This window comes from Simochromis diagramma, unplaced genomic scaffold (assembly GCF_900408965.1).
Source record: "Simochromis diagramma unplaced genomic scaffold, fSimDia1.1 OVJJ01000413.1, whole genome shotgun sequence".
NCBI classification, from domain to species: Eukaryota; Metazoa; Chordata; class Actinopteri; order Cichliformes; family Cichlidae; genus Simochromis; species Simochromis diagramma.
This window is the reverse complement of record NW_024386948.1, coordinates 3,883,142-3,897,950: the sequence shown is the minus strand read 5'-3', so window position 1 is coordinate 3,897,950 and position 14,809 is coordinate 3,883,142. Positions and strand designations below refer to the sequence as shown.

At 39.9% G+C, this 14,809-nt stretch overlaps 3 protein-coding genes across 6 annotated transcripts in view; 1 reads left to right on the top strand and 2 right to left on the bottom strand.

Annotated features, from left to right (window-relative positions):
- The first annotated feature begins 539 nt into the window (after window positions 1-539).
- LOC120737512 (sterile alpha motif domain-containing protein 9-like) lies at window positions 540-8,855 on the top strand. 3 transcript variants are annotated; one of them, XM_040038270.1, is made up of 10 exons: window positions 541-1,316; window positions 1,545-4,330; window positions 4,609-4,652; window positions 4,766-4,830; window positions 4,975-5,189; window positions 5,272-5,528; window positions 6,040-6,168; window positions 6,257-6,413; window positions 6,506-6,540; window positions 7,631-8,855. In XM_040038270.1, the coding sequence occupies exons 2-9, from the start codon at window positions 1,570-1,572 to the stop codon at window positions 6,514-6,516; spliced, it is 3,639 nt and encodes a 1,212-aa protein (XP_039894204.1). In that variant the 5' UTR covers window positions 541-1,316; window positions 1,545-1,569; the 3' UTR covers window positions 6,517-6,540; window positions 7,631-8,855. The 3 variants fall into 3 exon arrangements, with proteins under 3 accessions (XP_039894202.1, XP_039894204.1, XP_039894203.1); XM_040038268.1 differs by lacking the exon at window positions 6,506-6,540 and having other exon boundaries at window positions 540-1,316; XM_040038269.1 differs by lacking the exon at window positions 6,506-6,540 and having other exon boundaries at window positions 4,612-4,652.
- On the bottom strand, window positions 8,254-11,027 carry LOC120737517 (39S ribosomal protein L48, mitochondrial-like). The gene is made up of 8 exons (XM_040038276.1): window positions 10,861-11,027; window positions 10,468-10,526; window positions 10,199-10,230; window positions 10,024-10,109; window positions 9,592-9,761; window positions 8,883-8,985; window positions 8,674-8,763; window positions 8,254-8,499 (listed from the first exon to the last, which is right to left on the bottom strand). Exons 1-8 carry the CDS (start codon window positions 10,879-10,881, stop codon window positions 8,422-8,424), a joined length of 639 nt encoding a protein of 212 aa, XP_039894210.1. The 5' UTR covers window positions 10,882-11,027; the 3' UTR covers window positions 8,254-8,421.
- Window positions 11,028-12,543: 1,516 nt separating this feature from the next.
- LOC120737516 (E3 ubiquitin/ISG15 ligase TRIM25-like) overlaps window positions 12,544-14,809 on the bottom strand; it is an 8,981-nt gene continuing 6,715 nt past the window's right edge. For both annotated transcript variants that reach the window (XM_040038274.1, XM_040038275.1), the window contains exons 6-8: window positions 14,673-14,695; window positions 13,941-14,089; window positions 12,544-13,798 (exon numbers count right to left, since the gene is read on the bottom strand). In XM_040038274.1, the coding sequence (XP_039894208.1) occupies window positions 13,518-13,798; window positions 13,941-14,089; window positions 14,673-14,695 (453 nt within the window). In that variant the 3' untranslated portion in view covers window positions 12,544-13,517. The remainder of the gene's footprint in view (window positions 13,799-13,940; window positions 14,090-14,672; window positions 14,696-14,809) is intronic.

Genomic DNA, 14,809 nt, shown 5'->3' with positions numbered 1-14,809 from the left:
TATAGTGGTGGTGGCCTCTGGTAGAGTCCCACATAGACCACCAGTAGGGGTGAGAGGAGGTTTTTTTAATAGAGTGACCTCTATATAAGTCTGTCATGTCCTTTTACCCTTTTTAAGACCAGAACCAGGTTATGGTAAATGGTAAATGGCCTGTATTTATATAGTGCTTTTACTAGTCCCTAAGGACCCCAAAGCGCTTTACATATCCAGTCATCCACCCATTCACACACTGGTGATGGCAAGCTACATTGTAGCCACAGCCACCCTGGGGCGCACTGACAGAGGCGAGGCTGCCGGACACTGGTGCCACCGGGCCCTCTGACCACCACCAGTAGGCAACGGGTGAAGTGTCTTGCCCAAGGACACAACGACCAAGACTGTCCGAGCCGGGGCTCGAACCGGCAACCTTCTGATTACAAGGCGAACTCCCAACTCTTGAGCCACATACGATTATGTACACATGATTTTATAAAACATAGGTCAGCATTCATTAAAGGTGTGTGTGTGTGTGTGTGTGTGTGTGTGTGTGTGTGTGTGTGTGTGTGTCTGAGAAAGAGAGTGAATGTGACAGAAAAAGAGAGTGAAAAACATTTTGGATAATAAAGAACTGTCTGTGATCAAGCCACATAAATACTCTTTTTTTGATGCGCTTCCAAACACTCTTCATTGATTATTTACATTTGCTTACATCCTAACGTATTTTAATGCCCTCCTTTTATTTGTTTAAATGTTTCCAAATACTCAAGCACTGTTTAATTGCAAACTGAGACCTGAACAGCAGCCACATGAGTGAAATAGAGACAGAAAGAATTGTTATCTTTCATCATTAAACCGTTCATAGTAAAGCCTTAGTATTTCCTGTTGTGACAAGCATTTCCTAATCAAATGAAGTCGCCCTGCCCTTTAAACAAATGTAGGTAATGTTTCAAAATAGGACAATATTAACATATATCACATATTTTATTATTTTGTTGGCCAAATTTGCAAATTTCCAATCTTTTGCTTCTGATTGTGCAATATTTTATGCCAACTTGACGTGTTTATTGACTGAACACGTCAAGCGTAGCCCCTGCTTTTTTTAAAAACCAGGAAGAAAATGTGTTGTTAAATTGACTCATTCCTTTTTTTAAACTACTCTGAAACTGGAACTGCTCTAACATTCAAACTGTAGAGATGTACATGTCTGTACCTGATTATCCCAACCTGCTTTGGGTGTGACGACTACCTTCCGGGTTACATGACACATTCACGGTCCCAGTGCTTGAACACACACATAATAGCAGGTCTTTAGAGCTGTCCGTGTAATTTGGGAGAAGGTAAGAAAAATCTCTTAAGATCTGCAAATGACAAATGGAAGTTTTAATTGAAGTTAGTGTCTGGTTCTTTACATGGAGAAGGCTATATTTGTTTTATGTGATTGACCAGCAATGAAATGGCTATTTAAATGTATCACATTCCATAAAGTGAATGTAGGACCTAAATTACAAATAGTTTAAGCTAAGACATAAGACGGACTCATGTTTGTTTTGTTTAACATTCATTAGGGTGAAGCAAAGTGAAAGTGTGAAGATGGCAAACAGACCAGCCCTGCCCACTGCTGAAGGTGGAGAAATACATGTAACGAGTAAAATCAGTGATTCCTTCTCATTTTTGGATGTCCTCTACACCAGACAGTTTGAAGGAGAGTTTGTTGAACCTCAACACGCTGAGCAAGTGGAGGAAAACTTTTACAGAGGGGCCCCACCGAACTGGTTAAACTTCTATATCAGTGAACAAGCAGTGTCAGATGGCAATGCAACTCCTTTTATCAAACGAGATGGATATGAAACCCTTAAAGAACAAATTCACCTGAGAAGAAAAGGCCCTGGGACATCAACAATTAAACTGTTTCATCAACAAGGATGTGGGGGAACCACATTGGCTATGCAGGTGCTGTGGGACATGAGGAAAACCTTCAGATGTGCTGTTTTGACAGGCTCAACATTAGATATCACAAAAGTTGCGCAAGATGTGGTCAGCCTTTTTACAGCAGGTAGCCATGGCCACCAGAAAACGGTACTGTTGTTACTAAATGATGAGTTCATATTGGACATCCTCCAGGACAGGATTATGGAAGAGATTGCTGAACAGGATATAGAAATTGATTTGCCTGTGATAATTTTACTGAACTGTGTGAGAAGCAGTGACGGGATTATCCACCAAAAGGAGCGTTCTTATGAACTGAGACAAAAGTTCAAGAGGAAAATGAGAAAATCTATTATTCTCAAAAAATCTCTCTCAGACAGAGAGCAAGCAGACTTTGATATGAAAAAAGAAGAGCTTGGCAGAAGATTTGGTGATCGGTGCAAGCAGTTTCATGGTTTTAACATTCTGCAGTCTAATTTCTCTCAAGCCTACACCAGGAACGCATGTGCTACATTAGAACATATCAAAAGAACAAATAAGCCACTGAAGATGCAGCTTGCTGCCTTCCTGTGTCTGCTGAACGCCTACGTACCAGGTTCATATCTCCTGGAGTCTCAGTGCCTGGACTTCCTCAGACATGAAGATGAAGATGACTTTTCACTGGAGGATCAAATGCAGCCTTTCAGTCATCTGATCGTCACCTTCCAACAAGGTGAAAGATCTGAAAAAAAGGTTTGCATGGCTCACAATATGATAGCTCAGTGTTGTACTGAACTGTTGGGTGATGCAGGTGTGACCAGAAGTGACACAACAAGACACTTCTTGAACAGTTTTTGCAAAAGTTATGTTCCTCCATGTTTGCTTGGGTTTGTCAAAGACATGCTAACCAAAAGAGAAATTAAAATAATAGAGGACCCAACTGGTGTCATTAATGAGAAGAAAGAAAAGTTTTCCAGACTGATTCAAGATATTACAAAGACAGAAGATGATGACAAAAAGAAAGGCAAAAGTCAGAGTCTGTCAGTCTTGAAGGTGGCCTCAAAGAAATTTGATGACAACCCACTTTTTCCACAAACTCTTGCTCGTTTATATTATATAGAAATAGAAGACTACAATGAGGCAGAAATTTGGGCAAAAAAAGCAAAGCAGAGAGCACCTTGGAGTTCATATGTTGCAGATACACTAGGCCAAGTCCATAAGATCCACCTGAAGAACTTAAAAGTTTCTGCCAAGCCAAGAGAAATTTTACAGCTTGCCCAAAAAGGCATTGAAGCTTTTGAAGATGAGGAACGACTTGCTGAGAATGAACACATGAAAGGCAAACAAGGAGATGGCAATAAAAAAGTCTTGCGTGCTTTAAACACCAGAGGGCTGTTTGGTTATCTAGAAGTTTGCACCCTGTTGTATGACCATCTTATCAGACATGATGAACTTTGGAAGCAAGTTCTCACAAAGACTGTGTCTCTGGGCTCTGTCCTGAAATCCCTCGGAGATGAGAAACTTTTCAGGTTTAAGGAGCTAATAAACAGCCTCAGAGATTTGGTTGAGAAAAGATCTGAATTTTTCGACACTTTTTTAACTTATTCATATTCTGTTGTAAAGAAAGAAGATCCAACCTACATTTCCAGAAAGACAATAGAATGCTACAAAAAGTATGTTGGAGACGCAGAACCAAATGATCAACTCCAGAAAGCCTTCCACAAACTTAAACAAAAACTGGCTGTCACTTCTCCGGGAGTACTTTCATGTCTTGAAAGATGCACTAGATCAGACACCAAGGACATTGCTGTATGGTGGAGAGAAATCTGTCAACACAAACATTCTGCTACACATGCCTTACTCAACTACGTTCTGGCCAATATCATGCTGATAAATCTGAAAGAACCTCCGTCCAGCTCCGACTACCAAAGCAGCTTTACAGAGAAAATGCCATTGGCTCCTGAGATGCACCCCGAGTTTCACATGTTAGCTCTGCTGTTGTGTTGGCCTACAGATGGTGAAGACAAATTGGCCTTTGACCTCCCTCATTTAATCCAAAATATTCTGCATTCCTATGAACAAGAATATAAGTCACTCTTTCGGTCAAGGTACCTTCGACCCATATTTTTTCTTGGACCGGGTCAGGGTCTGAACAGACTTGTTCACAGACGCAACCTTGAAATCTTGTGGACCCAAGATGCACTGGAAGACCCAAAAACAAACTGGAGGAACAACGATGTTTTCAGAAATCCAACAGTCAAAGACAAACTTCTCAGGGTTAAAGGGGTGGTGAGAAATTACAGGCTGTATGCAACATTTGGCGGCACAGAGATCAAGTTAGATGCCAACCGAAAAGACAGCCTCTGGAACTCAGGCCATGTGTTCTTTTATCTTGGATTTACAATCAGTGGTCCTGTTGCTTACAACGTTCACAGAAGAACTGAGGGTAAGAAAATGAAACTATTAAAATCCTTTCCTCTTTGAGTATTAAAATTTTTCATGTTATAATGACAATAGTTGTTTTAATGCAGCTAGGTTGATAATTTTACATGACCAAATGGTGTTTCCTCCATTTTTCTGCTTTAAAGATGCTAAGATTAAAAAGCATGTTTTTTATGTACTTATATCATATAGAAATCTCGCACAAGTTAAAATAACGTTAAAATTGTGCTAGAATTATTGAATTTTGTGAGCTAGCTCTTTAAACGTTAACTTTGCTTTAAGAAGAACCTTCTGAGAGACTTCTGAAAGCTTTTGGCAATGAAATGGTAAGTCTCTGTTTCTGTGGATTTTTTTCTACTCATTTATTGCATCTTACAATAATTGTAAAGATTTTGCAATTTCAATGACCATGACAATGTAAAAATATCTTGTACAACAGGACTCCAGTCCGTGGACGAAGCTGAAACCTGAAGTCCAGATAATGGACAAGGTTCATACTTACAGGTGAAGGTTATCACTAATTACAAGACACACAATGAAGTGGTTTGGGTTTAAAGTACCACTTTGTACTATTTGCATTGTGCTATTTCTGTTTGTGCATGTGAACAGAGCATAACAGAGCATTTTGTCTTGTCTATTCAAATTCAGCCTGCAGTCTGAAAGTGGTAAATATGAATGCAGCGAGTCTGCCTTGCGGTGGGTTTGTAAGGAAACCGTCAGCTTCAGATACCAGTTTAGCTCATGGGAGCGATTCATGAGGAAACCTGTATGCATGGACTACATACCAGCAGGACCCCTAATGGACATCAAAGTCACAGATGGGAAGCTAGAGGAAGTCCGTCTGCCGCACTGGATCTGTACAGGTGAGCGGTCGTAAAACGCATATGATTGTTTTATTACAGTAATAAAGATATTTATGCACACATGACTGTTTGTGCTTTGCAGGTGAAAATGCAGCGATGTCAGACATATTTCGAGTTCTGCATGTGGACAGCAGTGGAGATTATTTGGAGCAAGTGTCTGAAATGACATCATCCCATGTGAAGTTAAACAAGCCGGAGTTCTCTCTAAGAGGAGCCATGATCCTAAAGAAACTGGGCCTATATCTAAAAGTTTTTGCTGATGTCTTGATATACATGCAAATCACATCTGGCCTCACTCTGCACGTTTACCTGGTCCCACATGATCCTCTAATACAACAGGTAATACAATGCCACATACTGGAGCAACAATATAAAGTAGAAGTGAGGAAAAATATCATCAAGGTGATATATAATAACACAGAGAAATAAAATGCTCTCATTGATAAATACAAAAACACAGTGACACTACAAGGCAGCAAATTAATAGAGTTTGGTCTCTAAATGTTTTGACAACCCAACTGACAACATTACTGACTTTCAGGCAGAGAAAACTGCATTAAAAGTTAAGAACTTACAGCCATCTTTATGCTAATGTAATTTAATCATTCTTTCAAAAGCTGTTTTTTGAACAGCTTCGAGCTTTTTTTTAACTTTGTAGTTGTTACTTGTGTTTTCTTGCCATTTTCCCTTTTCACTTACATGGATTGCAGTAGTGCAAATCAATGTTCTCATCTTGATATAAACACAAACACATATGTTCATTAAAGACATGAATAGATGTGAACACGATTCCCAAAGATTTCCAACCATTACTTGTATGTGGAGAATGGTCCATTTTTCCATGTTTCAGGAAGTGGAGAAGAAGGAGAAATCTGACGGATTCAGAAAAATCCGAAAGACAAGTCCTGTTGAGCCTGTACAGCTGGAGAGTTATTTCTACCTCTCAACAGACTGGGACACAGCACAAATCTGCCCTGAGGTTTGGACTAAGCTGCACTTCTGTTCATTGCACCATAACATGGAAACAGCAAAAATCCTCAACTTTCCATAAAATGTTTTCTCTGCAGAAACAGCAGTTCATGTTGGAGTGGAGCGACACTAATTTCTTTGAGGTGGTCATTGGAAATGAAAAAAGCGACTTCGGAAACTTGAAACTGAGACTTGAAGTTGAGCGCAGGGGAGGAAAGGAAAAGGACACCGTGTGGACGTGCACTATCGGAACAGGTTAGTGCTTTATGCATATTTGCCCTAACGCAGCTCATCTAAAGTATTTAGACCAGGCCAGTATTTGACCAGCTTGAACCCTTTTATTCCAGATGACTATTAAGCACAAGTATTCACCAAGAACAGGGTAAGAGGTTCGCTTTAATCCATGATTATTTTATAAAGTAAATTCCTTTTTCAAATCTTATGTTTTGCTTATCAAGACATAATTTAAAAAGAAAACTGGGTTCCGAAACAACCTAAAAACAAACCTGAGAGAAACAAAAAGCAGTCTTTCTTTTTCACCCATTTGCTGTAAAGTTCTCGCTGTGGTCTGGATCACTGTCTCTTTGCACGATTTCCAGTTTGATCCCGTCGCTATAAAACAAAGCCCAAACCATCACCCTTCCACCGCCGTGCTCGACAGTTGGTTTGAGGTGTTTGTGCTGATATGCTGTTTGGTTTTCTCCAAATGTAATGCTGTGTATTTTGTTCAAACATGCCTACTTAGGTCTCACCTATCCAAAATATATTGCTTTTTTCCCCCCCCACATGCAGCATTACTGCTGTTCTTTTTAGATAGAAGATATTTTCCCTCTTTCCAAAAAAAGCCTGTTCAAAACTTGTTCAGTCTTTTTCTAATTGTACTCTCATTAACCTCAACATGCTGAGGCCTGCAGAGTCTCAGATGTAGCTCTTGGGTTTCTTGCAGTTTCTCTGAGCAGGGCATGGTCTGATACTGGGATGAATTTACTGGGATAGTGACTCCTGTGTTGACTGGAAGCTGTCTTGAATGTTTTCTGTTTGCGAATGATCTTTCTTCCCAGACTGAAGAACATCAGCAATTTCTTTTTAAAAATTATTATTGCTTTCCTATTTGGAATTGTGTTAACACACACCTGAATGCTCCAGACTAGGGAACTACTGAACGACTGCTTTCGTAGAGATGCTGATTATCAATAATCAAGTGCATTTCTGTATCAGCACCTGGCTGTTACTTGCACAGGGAGCAGTGTGCTTAGTTATTTTTAAGTTTAATTTTCACTAAATAATGACATCATGTTGCTGTTCATCTAAAGTTTCACTAATTTTACAGTCTTGTAAAGACCAGGAGATTTTCATTAGGTGCTGATATGTAAAACCTTATAACTGAAAACAGCTTCTTTTTTCATGACTATAATGTAGAGCATTACTGTATTTTATTATGTTTTACATTTGCTTTTTATTTTTCTGGACAGCATTTCATGGATCGCCATTCAACGGCTCTGATGGACAGTGAGCGAGGCAGCAGCCGTTCAAGACAAACTCCAGGAAAAAGATCTGATCTCCAATGAGAAATTTGATGCTGTGAGAAATTTAAATGAGCCAAATGAGAGATTATTCAAAGATGAGCTCTATGAAGTCCAAGGGATAAAGTCTCTGAGGTTTCTCATCTATGAGCTTGAGGGATCTCAATGTATTGTTTAGGGAATGTAAAAATATGAACCACATTTTAAAAGTTTTTTTTATTTAACTCAACCAAATATATATTTTTGTCTTGTTTAAAAAAAAACCTTCCTTTATTTTTTTTTTAAATTGTTTATCTTGTTTTTATCTGTGTAATTTAATTTCTTTTATGTTTTTCTACAACATGGGATACAGATGTTAATGTTTACTCAGAATACAGGCAAATAAAATATTCTGAACTTTTATATTTAAATTAAAAAAATACCTGATTGCTACAATTCTAACTTTTAGTCACAGAAATTAAAAATACTACATTTTGTGTCCAAAGGTTAAAAAAGTACAGTGACATGATGTGTATTAAAGTGAACAAAGTTTACAATGAAGCAGAAGAACCAGAAAAATAAATATGAAAATATTTTAAGATGGAAAAATGAGCGTGGTTTTATTTCCCAAAGGTCACAAAATGAGACTAATGTGCACAGTTTTTTTCCATTTCAGATAATCCATTTATACAGGATGCTACTGAGGAATGATGGGTAATAAATTAGATCAAACTGATACTTGTACATAATGAGGTGGAAAGTTATTGGTTCATCTGAGCGATGAGCCCCTCCAGCTCTGGACGCGCCTTGAACCGTGCTTGGAAATCAGCTTCGGTGTGCTGGGAGGTTCAGAGGGAGAGAAGTGGATTAGTAGTAAAAATTATGATATGACCAAAAACTACACATGCACATTGCTTTTAAGAGTAAGATGGAGTTTGGTTGGTTATAGTGAGCACTTCTAATGTTCTCCAACAGTTATGGACTAAAAAATGAACATGCAACAGCTTACTCACCTCCGTCACAGAGAGCTGAACTCCCTCTGGTTGATTCTTTAAGAGGACGTCCATGAAGACGGGACACAGCGCGGCGTTCAGAGTGCTCAGCTGGACAAAAAGTAATAACACCGTTAGCAGTTAGGTCTTTAAAACCTGTCAGTACACCTGCAGCACCTGCAGTTTGAGCACAAACAAAACCCCAAAAAACACAACAAGCCAGGTCTTACCTGAATGACTCGGTGGTGAGTCTTGAGGACAGCATCTACGTACGTCTTGGTGCCTTGCTCCTGCATCAGCATGACCTCTGTGCTCTTTCTTGGTAAAGCATAGCTGTACGTGGGAAGCATTAAAGAGCATTAAAGCTTAAGTCTACTACTTAAGTCTACTACAAAGAAAAACAAAACAACTCACTGTAATATATTTGGCAGATGCAGAGGAACTCTGCTGCCATCTAGTGACCAAAGTCTGATATATCAAGGTTTAAAACTTGATCATCTACCATCCTTACTGTTGCTTTGACAGTTTAACTGTGTCAGTCCCTTCATGTGAAACGCATATCTAAATCATTTTTATTCCATCCTTTACAGGGAAAAACAACTTATACAAACCTGCAGTTCATCCTAACTATGTTTCTATCGGCTGAGTGAATTGTTAATTACCCACACATAAGAGAGAAGACGGGGACCTTTGATACCCGGTCTACAAATAAAATAAACCAAATCATATTTAATGTTGTTCATATATGGAAAAGAATAAAAACAGTTTAACTTCAAACATCTAATCTTAATGAACAGGGGGCAGTTATAGCAGAAAATGGAAATGTTCCTATTGAACTTGACATGGTTTGCATCTCAGCTCCTTAAGTGACTCAGTTAAATGTTACCTGCTGACCTGCAGTGATCAGAAACCTCAGACCTGCCATCCAAACATCCTCACCTGTCAGCTACTTTGATGCCAAGCCGGTTGCAGAAGTTATGGATGTACTGGGAGTAATGTTCCACGACAGTCATGTCATATCCTGACACGTTCACATTCAGAGTGCCGTACGCTGTATCTGTCGCAGACATGATCCGTTTCATCTGGTGCTTGTCCTTCTTTTTCCTCGGCTAAAAGCAACAAAACAGCAAAGGGCCAGACAGTGTCTTCAGTTAACTCTATCCTGCAAACAATTTAAAATTCACTCTGGGAACCACAAGTAAGCCAGCAGTCTGACACTGAAGAGTTCTGTGAGGACACTCTGGTGGTATGAGGTCTTTAAGATGAAATGGGCGTGATTATTCAAAACTGTGTGTGTGAGGAGAATGTTTTTATTTTCAATTCTGGATTTAGCAGGTAGCCAATCAATATATTCTCCACTTGGAGTCTTACCGCTTGCTTAGGTAACAGATATTTCCACCTCCCAATGCCGTGGGTTGGCATGCCCTTGTACTGTCGTTCATTTACAGAGTGTGTGCCTAAGAAGAGAACAAACAAGACTTTAAATATTCTGCAGCACCACGAGCAGTTTGCATTGAGTTTGCATACACAGGAAACAAATACTTACACCAAACAGGATGCTGGATGGACGGTGCAGCCCTTTAAAGATTACAGAACACAGATTAATCATAAATAGTATCAGAAGGAGAGAAATCATCTCACCGCGATGTGTTTAGAAACATAAAACAAATTCTACCGTCTAACAATTGAGACTTGTTGTAAATGTCTGTGCTTCAATCTGTTTTAAAAACTGACAAATTTAACCTAAATGCTTAATTAAATTAAACATATAATGTCTACAACTGGGACAACCGAAAAAGCAAGGCAAAGACTTACCGGCAAGGTGTCAGCGCTTTATTCAGCAGGAGCGCCTGCTGTGCGACAGACGCCTGCACCTGGAGACAACACCACCTGTCAAATCCACTATTTATCACACTCATTTAAATTTAACAGTGTATCCCGGCAATTATGAAGCACAGCAGTATTTGTATATCCTCCTTCAGTATAACCATAAACACCCATTGCGGTCTTCCTCTTTTCCTCCTTGCCTGGCAGCTCCATCTACAACATCCTCTGTTTTTCCAGTTACCTCTACAGGAGCCAGAAAAGACAACAACGACACAAACACGGGGCTGGCTGACAGGAAGCTAACTTAGCTCCAGCACAGCTGTGACCTCTGTGAAGTCAGCAAACCTGTAGCAGAGAAAAAACAAATAAGCGGGACGTCACCTTCCGGAAGACAGGATTCATCACTGCGCCTCTCTCTGTCGATATTTAATGTCAGATATGCTCAGACGAAACTCCTCACAGAACTACATCTGCTTAGGATGAATAACATGCAATAACACACGCACTGGTGTAGACGCCGGAAGTCCGTGCTGTTTTTTGTCCGTCGGTTAAACACGGGAGTACAACCGTTCCGGGTGTCGTGGCAAAACGTGATTACAGATGTTTCTGTATGTTCTGTTTTTTTATGCCTAATATAGTTCCTTATATTGGTAAATAACCTGTAGACAACATGATTTCCAAAGGGGCTATATGTAGAATAAAGAACTGGCCTGTTTTAAAAGTATAAACTAAGACCATTGCACTACTTTCAAGCACTTCAACTCGTACTCGTCTTGATGTTGTTTTTTTATATTCTATATATTCTTCTTGATATTTATTCAGCTGTCTTAATTGCTTGTTTTTCCAAAACGTTTATTTTCTTTGAAGATATAATGATACAATAAATGTTTTATTTTAGTGGATATTTTGTTGACTCCATAAGGGATTTTCACATTCTTCCCATTCTGGACATCTTGCCCCTCTTTTACACCCTCATGATGTAAAGTTTTCTAGATCTGGCACTGCTGCTCTGTCCTCTGCATTAAAATGCACTCCTTTGGGGCAGTTAAAATGTATTTGTAGAACTGTGATTCATGCTAATACAATCCATGCTTCCCTCTTGGCTCCACCTCTCGTGAAGAAGAGACTTTTGATGTCAGTGACACTTTCACCCAGATAAATATGGATATGCAAAAGTCACTTTGTGACAAGAATTTTCTTTCTGGCTCAGAATGAGCTTGACATGTTATAGGCCAATAATACACAACAGTTTAAATACTAGAGGAGGTGGTTGCTTCTCCTCTACAGTGTAGTGAAATATATTGGGGCCCCATGGCTTGCGTGGTTGAACGGGCTACTCCTGTACTGAAAGCTGTCTCTAAACTATCCCACTTACTAAAGGCCTAAACTAAGATTTTATTATTATTAGTCTGCAGTGATGGACCGATGAGGTCAGGCTGGGGTGTCTGTGGACTATGTTTGCATATGATGTTGCGACGTGTAGTGAGAGCAGGTGGAAGAGAGAGAGGTAGCAATGGAGACTGAATTTAAATACCTATGGCCAACCAAAGCAACAGACAGTTAACAAAGAGGTGAACAAGACAGTGCAGGCAGGGAAGAGTGGGTGGAGAAGAGTATCTGAGTGAAAGAATAGCAGCTAGACTGAAAGGGAAGGTTTACAAGATGTTAGATGTGCGGTTTGGAGATGGCGACTGAGCTGGAGATGCTAAGATTTTCACTGGGAGTGACCAGAAAGGACAAGAAAAGTAATGTGGGTTTTGGAGGGACAGCTAAAGATGTTTAAGGTGGTGCTGCCAGGCAAAAAGGAAGAGCACAGATGAGGTTCATGGATGTAATGGAGGAGTACAAACAGAAGGTTGGTGTGACAGAAAAGGAGGATGCTAGGGATATGTGACATTTGTTTTATTTTCTTTCTTGCCCATTTTCCTGTGTTTAAAGTCTTCAGCCTGTTAGCTTTAAATGTCCTAATCAAACTGCAGTAATGCGTTTCCTGTACACAAAGCAAAAATATAAACTCTTACGTCACATTTCTCCAGCAACATAAACAACACCGTGACAACCGTGCACATTCACCAGGCTTTTTATTATTATTTTTAATTTTTACAATTCCTGAAGTTTGGCCCCTCAAATAATTTTATCAAAATGGAACTCAGCTGTCGACATTCAAAGGTTTCAGGTGTACCACAGCCTTAACAGTAGTAAAGTGCGAAAGTACACATCACCTAAAACTGGTATTTTAAGAAGAATGTATGAACTGTGCATAGGAACAATTATTTTTGTTTTTACATGTTTGTAAATGCATTAACTGCTTTTAAAGCACAAAAAGCAAAACGTCATTCTGCAGTAAACTTCTGTTAGCACATTTCTTTAAACATCATGCCAAGCAGACAAACATCTCCTAAAGTATGCATGCACACACACTCTCACTCACAACCTTTTCTCTTTGGCTTACAATGCTGAAACAATCACAAGCTCATACACAGGTTCTGTTCCAGCAGATTTCTCAGAGCCTTCAGCAGAAGTTCTGATCGAAGGGCTTTCTTTGGAGCTATTGTTGTATCAAACGTTTTGCAGAAAGTTCTTGAATCAAGCTAGAGCAAATCTAGCTAACAAGGTGAAAGAGTAAATTCTCACTTTCTAAAAAATCTTTTTGGCAAAGTGCTCGAAAATCTGGTGTCACAGACGTGCAAAGGTTTCCCCAAACTGAGCCGTTATACATTCACATTCATGTCCAGCGAATGATTCTAAAGGAAAGCACCTGAATTAGGTTTGCCAGTGTGCGACACATGTTTAGGGTGAGAGTCACTTCAGCACATTCTCAGCCCTTGATTTGTTTCAAGTCCAGCTGAACTGGAGGCTTTCGCTGCCCGGCATGTGTCTGAATGCTGTGTGAGGGTTGGAGGCAAATTGTGGGGCTTCTTGAGTCTTAATCTTCACATTCTGCGAACATGAAGACGAGCGATTTGTCATGTGACTGTGCACTCGTCCACAGTCGAGGATCAACTTCAAAGTGCTTCATTACGTGGAAAATAATGCTATTAAACTCCTCTTTCTTCGTCATCCTCCTCCTCATCCCCATCCTCTTCTTCTTCTTCCTCTTCAACATCCTCCTCCTCCTCCTCCTCCTCCGGGCTATAATCATCATCATCATGCGGTCCCACCCCATCTTCCTCCTCATCGTCTTCCTCCTCCTCCCCCTCGCTTCTCATTTCCTCTTCGCTGCTGTCATCTAGGTCGTCTTCATCTTCATCGTCCTCCTCCTCGTCCGGAGCCTCTTCCTCATTCTCGTCCTGCTCCTCCTCAGGATCAGAAATGTAGCCTGATGGAGAAAACGAAACAGAAGTTTGAGCAGAGCTGAAACAGCACAAATCGTTACGCTGCCAGATGTTTTCGGGTTAGAGGCTTGTGAAGCCGTTTCAGACACAGTGACGAGTGTCAGCAAATGACTGAATATTTCTTACACAGGGAATTGATAGCATCGCTAATGTGAGGCCGGAGCTCATCTTCCAGAAATTTTCTCATTTCCTCTTCCATCGTCATTCCCACACCCTCCGTCTCCATGTCGACATACTCTGGGTAAAACATGGTTTTCCTTAGCTGCCTGCGGTAACTAAAGTGCACAAAGACAAAAGAAGTGACAGTTTGCTTCCTTCATCCATGTATACACGTCTTAAATCGCTAATTGTTTGCAACCATGCTGACACATAACTAAGCACTTCAGTCAGTCTATAATAATCAGTTTAAGTAAAACTACAATATGTGCTGGTAAAAACTCCTTAAATATCATGCTTCTAATGGTTTTTTGTGATATACGCACACACAGTGGCCACTTTGTTAGGTACACCTGTTGAATTGCTGAATGCAAATATCTAACTAGACAATCACATGGCAGCAACATACATGTCACAAAGGTTGAATCATCTCAATCTGGTTTCTTGAACATGACAGTGAACTCACTGTCCTCCAACAATCTCCACAGTCAGCAGATCTCAATCTAATAGAGCAACGTTGGGACGTGGTGGAACTGGAGATTCACATCATGCATGTAAAGCCGGCAAATCTGCAGCCACTGTGTGATACCGTCATGTCAACATGGACCAAAATCTCTCAAACATTTCAAGCAACCTGTTCAAGTCGCTCTGTAGTTAAGAACCTGGCACCATTGAGATGTATTAAAAAAAAAAACAACTTACTATTTTCCTTTTGTCCTGTATGCCTGAAAAAGACAAAACAGACATCAACACAAATAAATCAATTATTAAAACAAATCTATGTGTTTCTCCACACAGATTGTACTTTGGTGGGCAGCCCTGGAATATAAACCATCACA

Bases quoted from the DNA above. Each gene is read 5' to 3' on its own strand.
- LOC120737517 (XM_040038276.1), bottom strand. From the start codon at position 10,881: ATGAATCCTGTCTTCCGGAAG. The intron at 9,762-10,023 runs GTAAGACTCCAA...TGTTGCTTTTAG, and splicing joins ATCTGTTACCTAAGCAAGCG to CCGAGGAAAAAGAAGGACAA. The intron at 8,500-8,673 runs GTGAGTAAGCTG...TGAACCTCCCAG, and splicing joins TTCAGCTCTCTGTGACGGAG to CACACCGAAGCTGATTTCCA.
- LOC120737512 (XM_040038268.1), top strand. From the start codon at position 1,570: ATGGCAAACAGACCAGCCCTGCCCACTGCTGAAGGTGGAGAAATACAT. The intron at 4,653-4,765 runs GTAAGTCTCTGT...CTTGTACAACAG, and splicing joins AAGCTTTTGGCAATGAAATG to GACTCCAGTCCGTGGACGAA. The intron at 6,169-6,256 runs GTTTGGACTAAG...TTTTCTCTGCAG, and splicing joins CAGCACAAATCTGCCCTGAG to AAACAGCAGTTCATGTTGGA.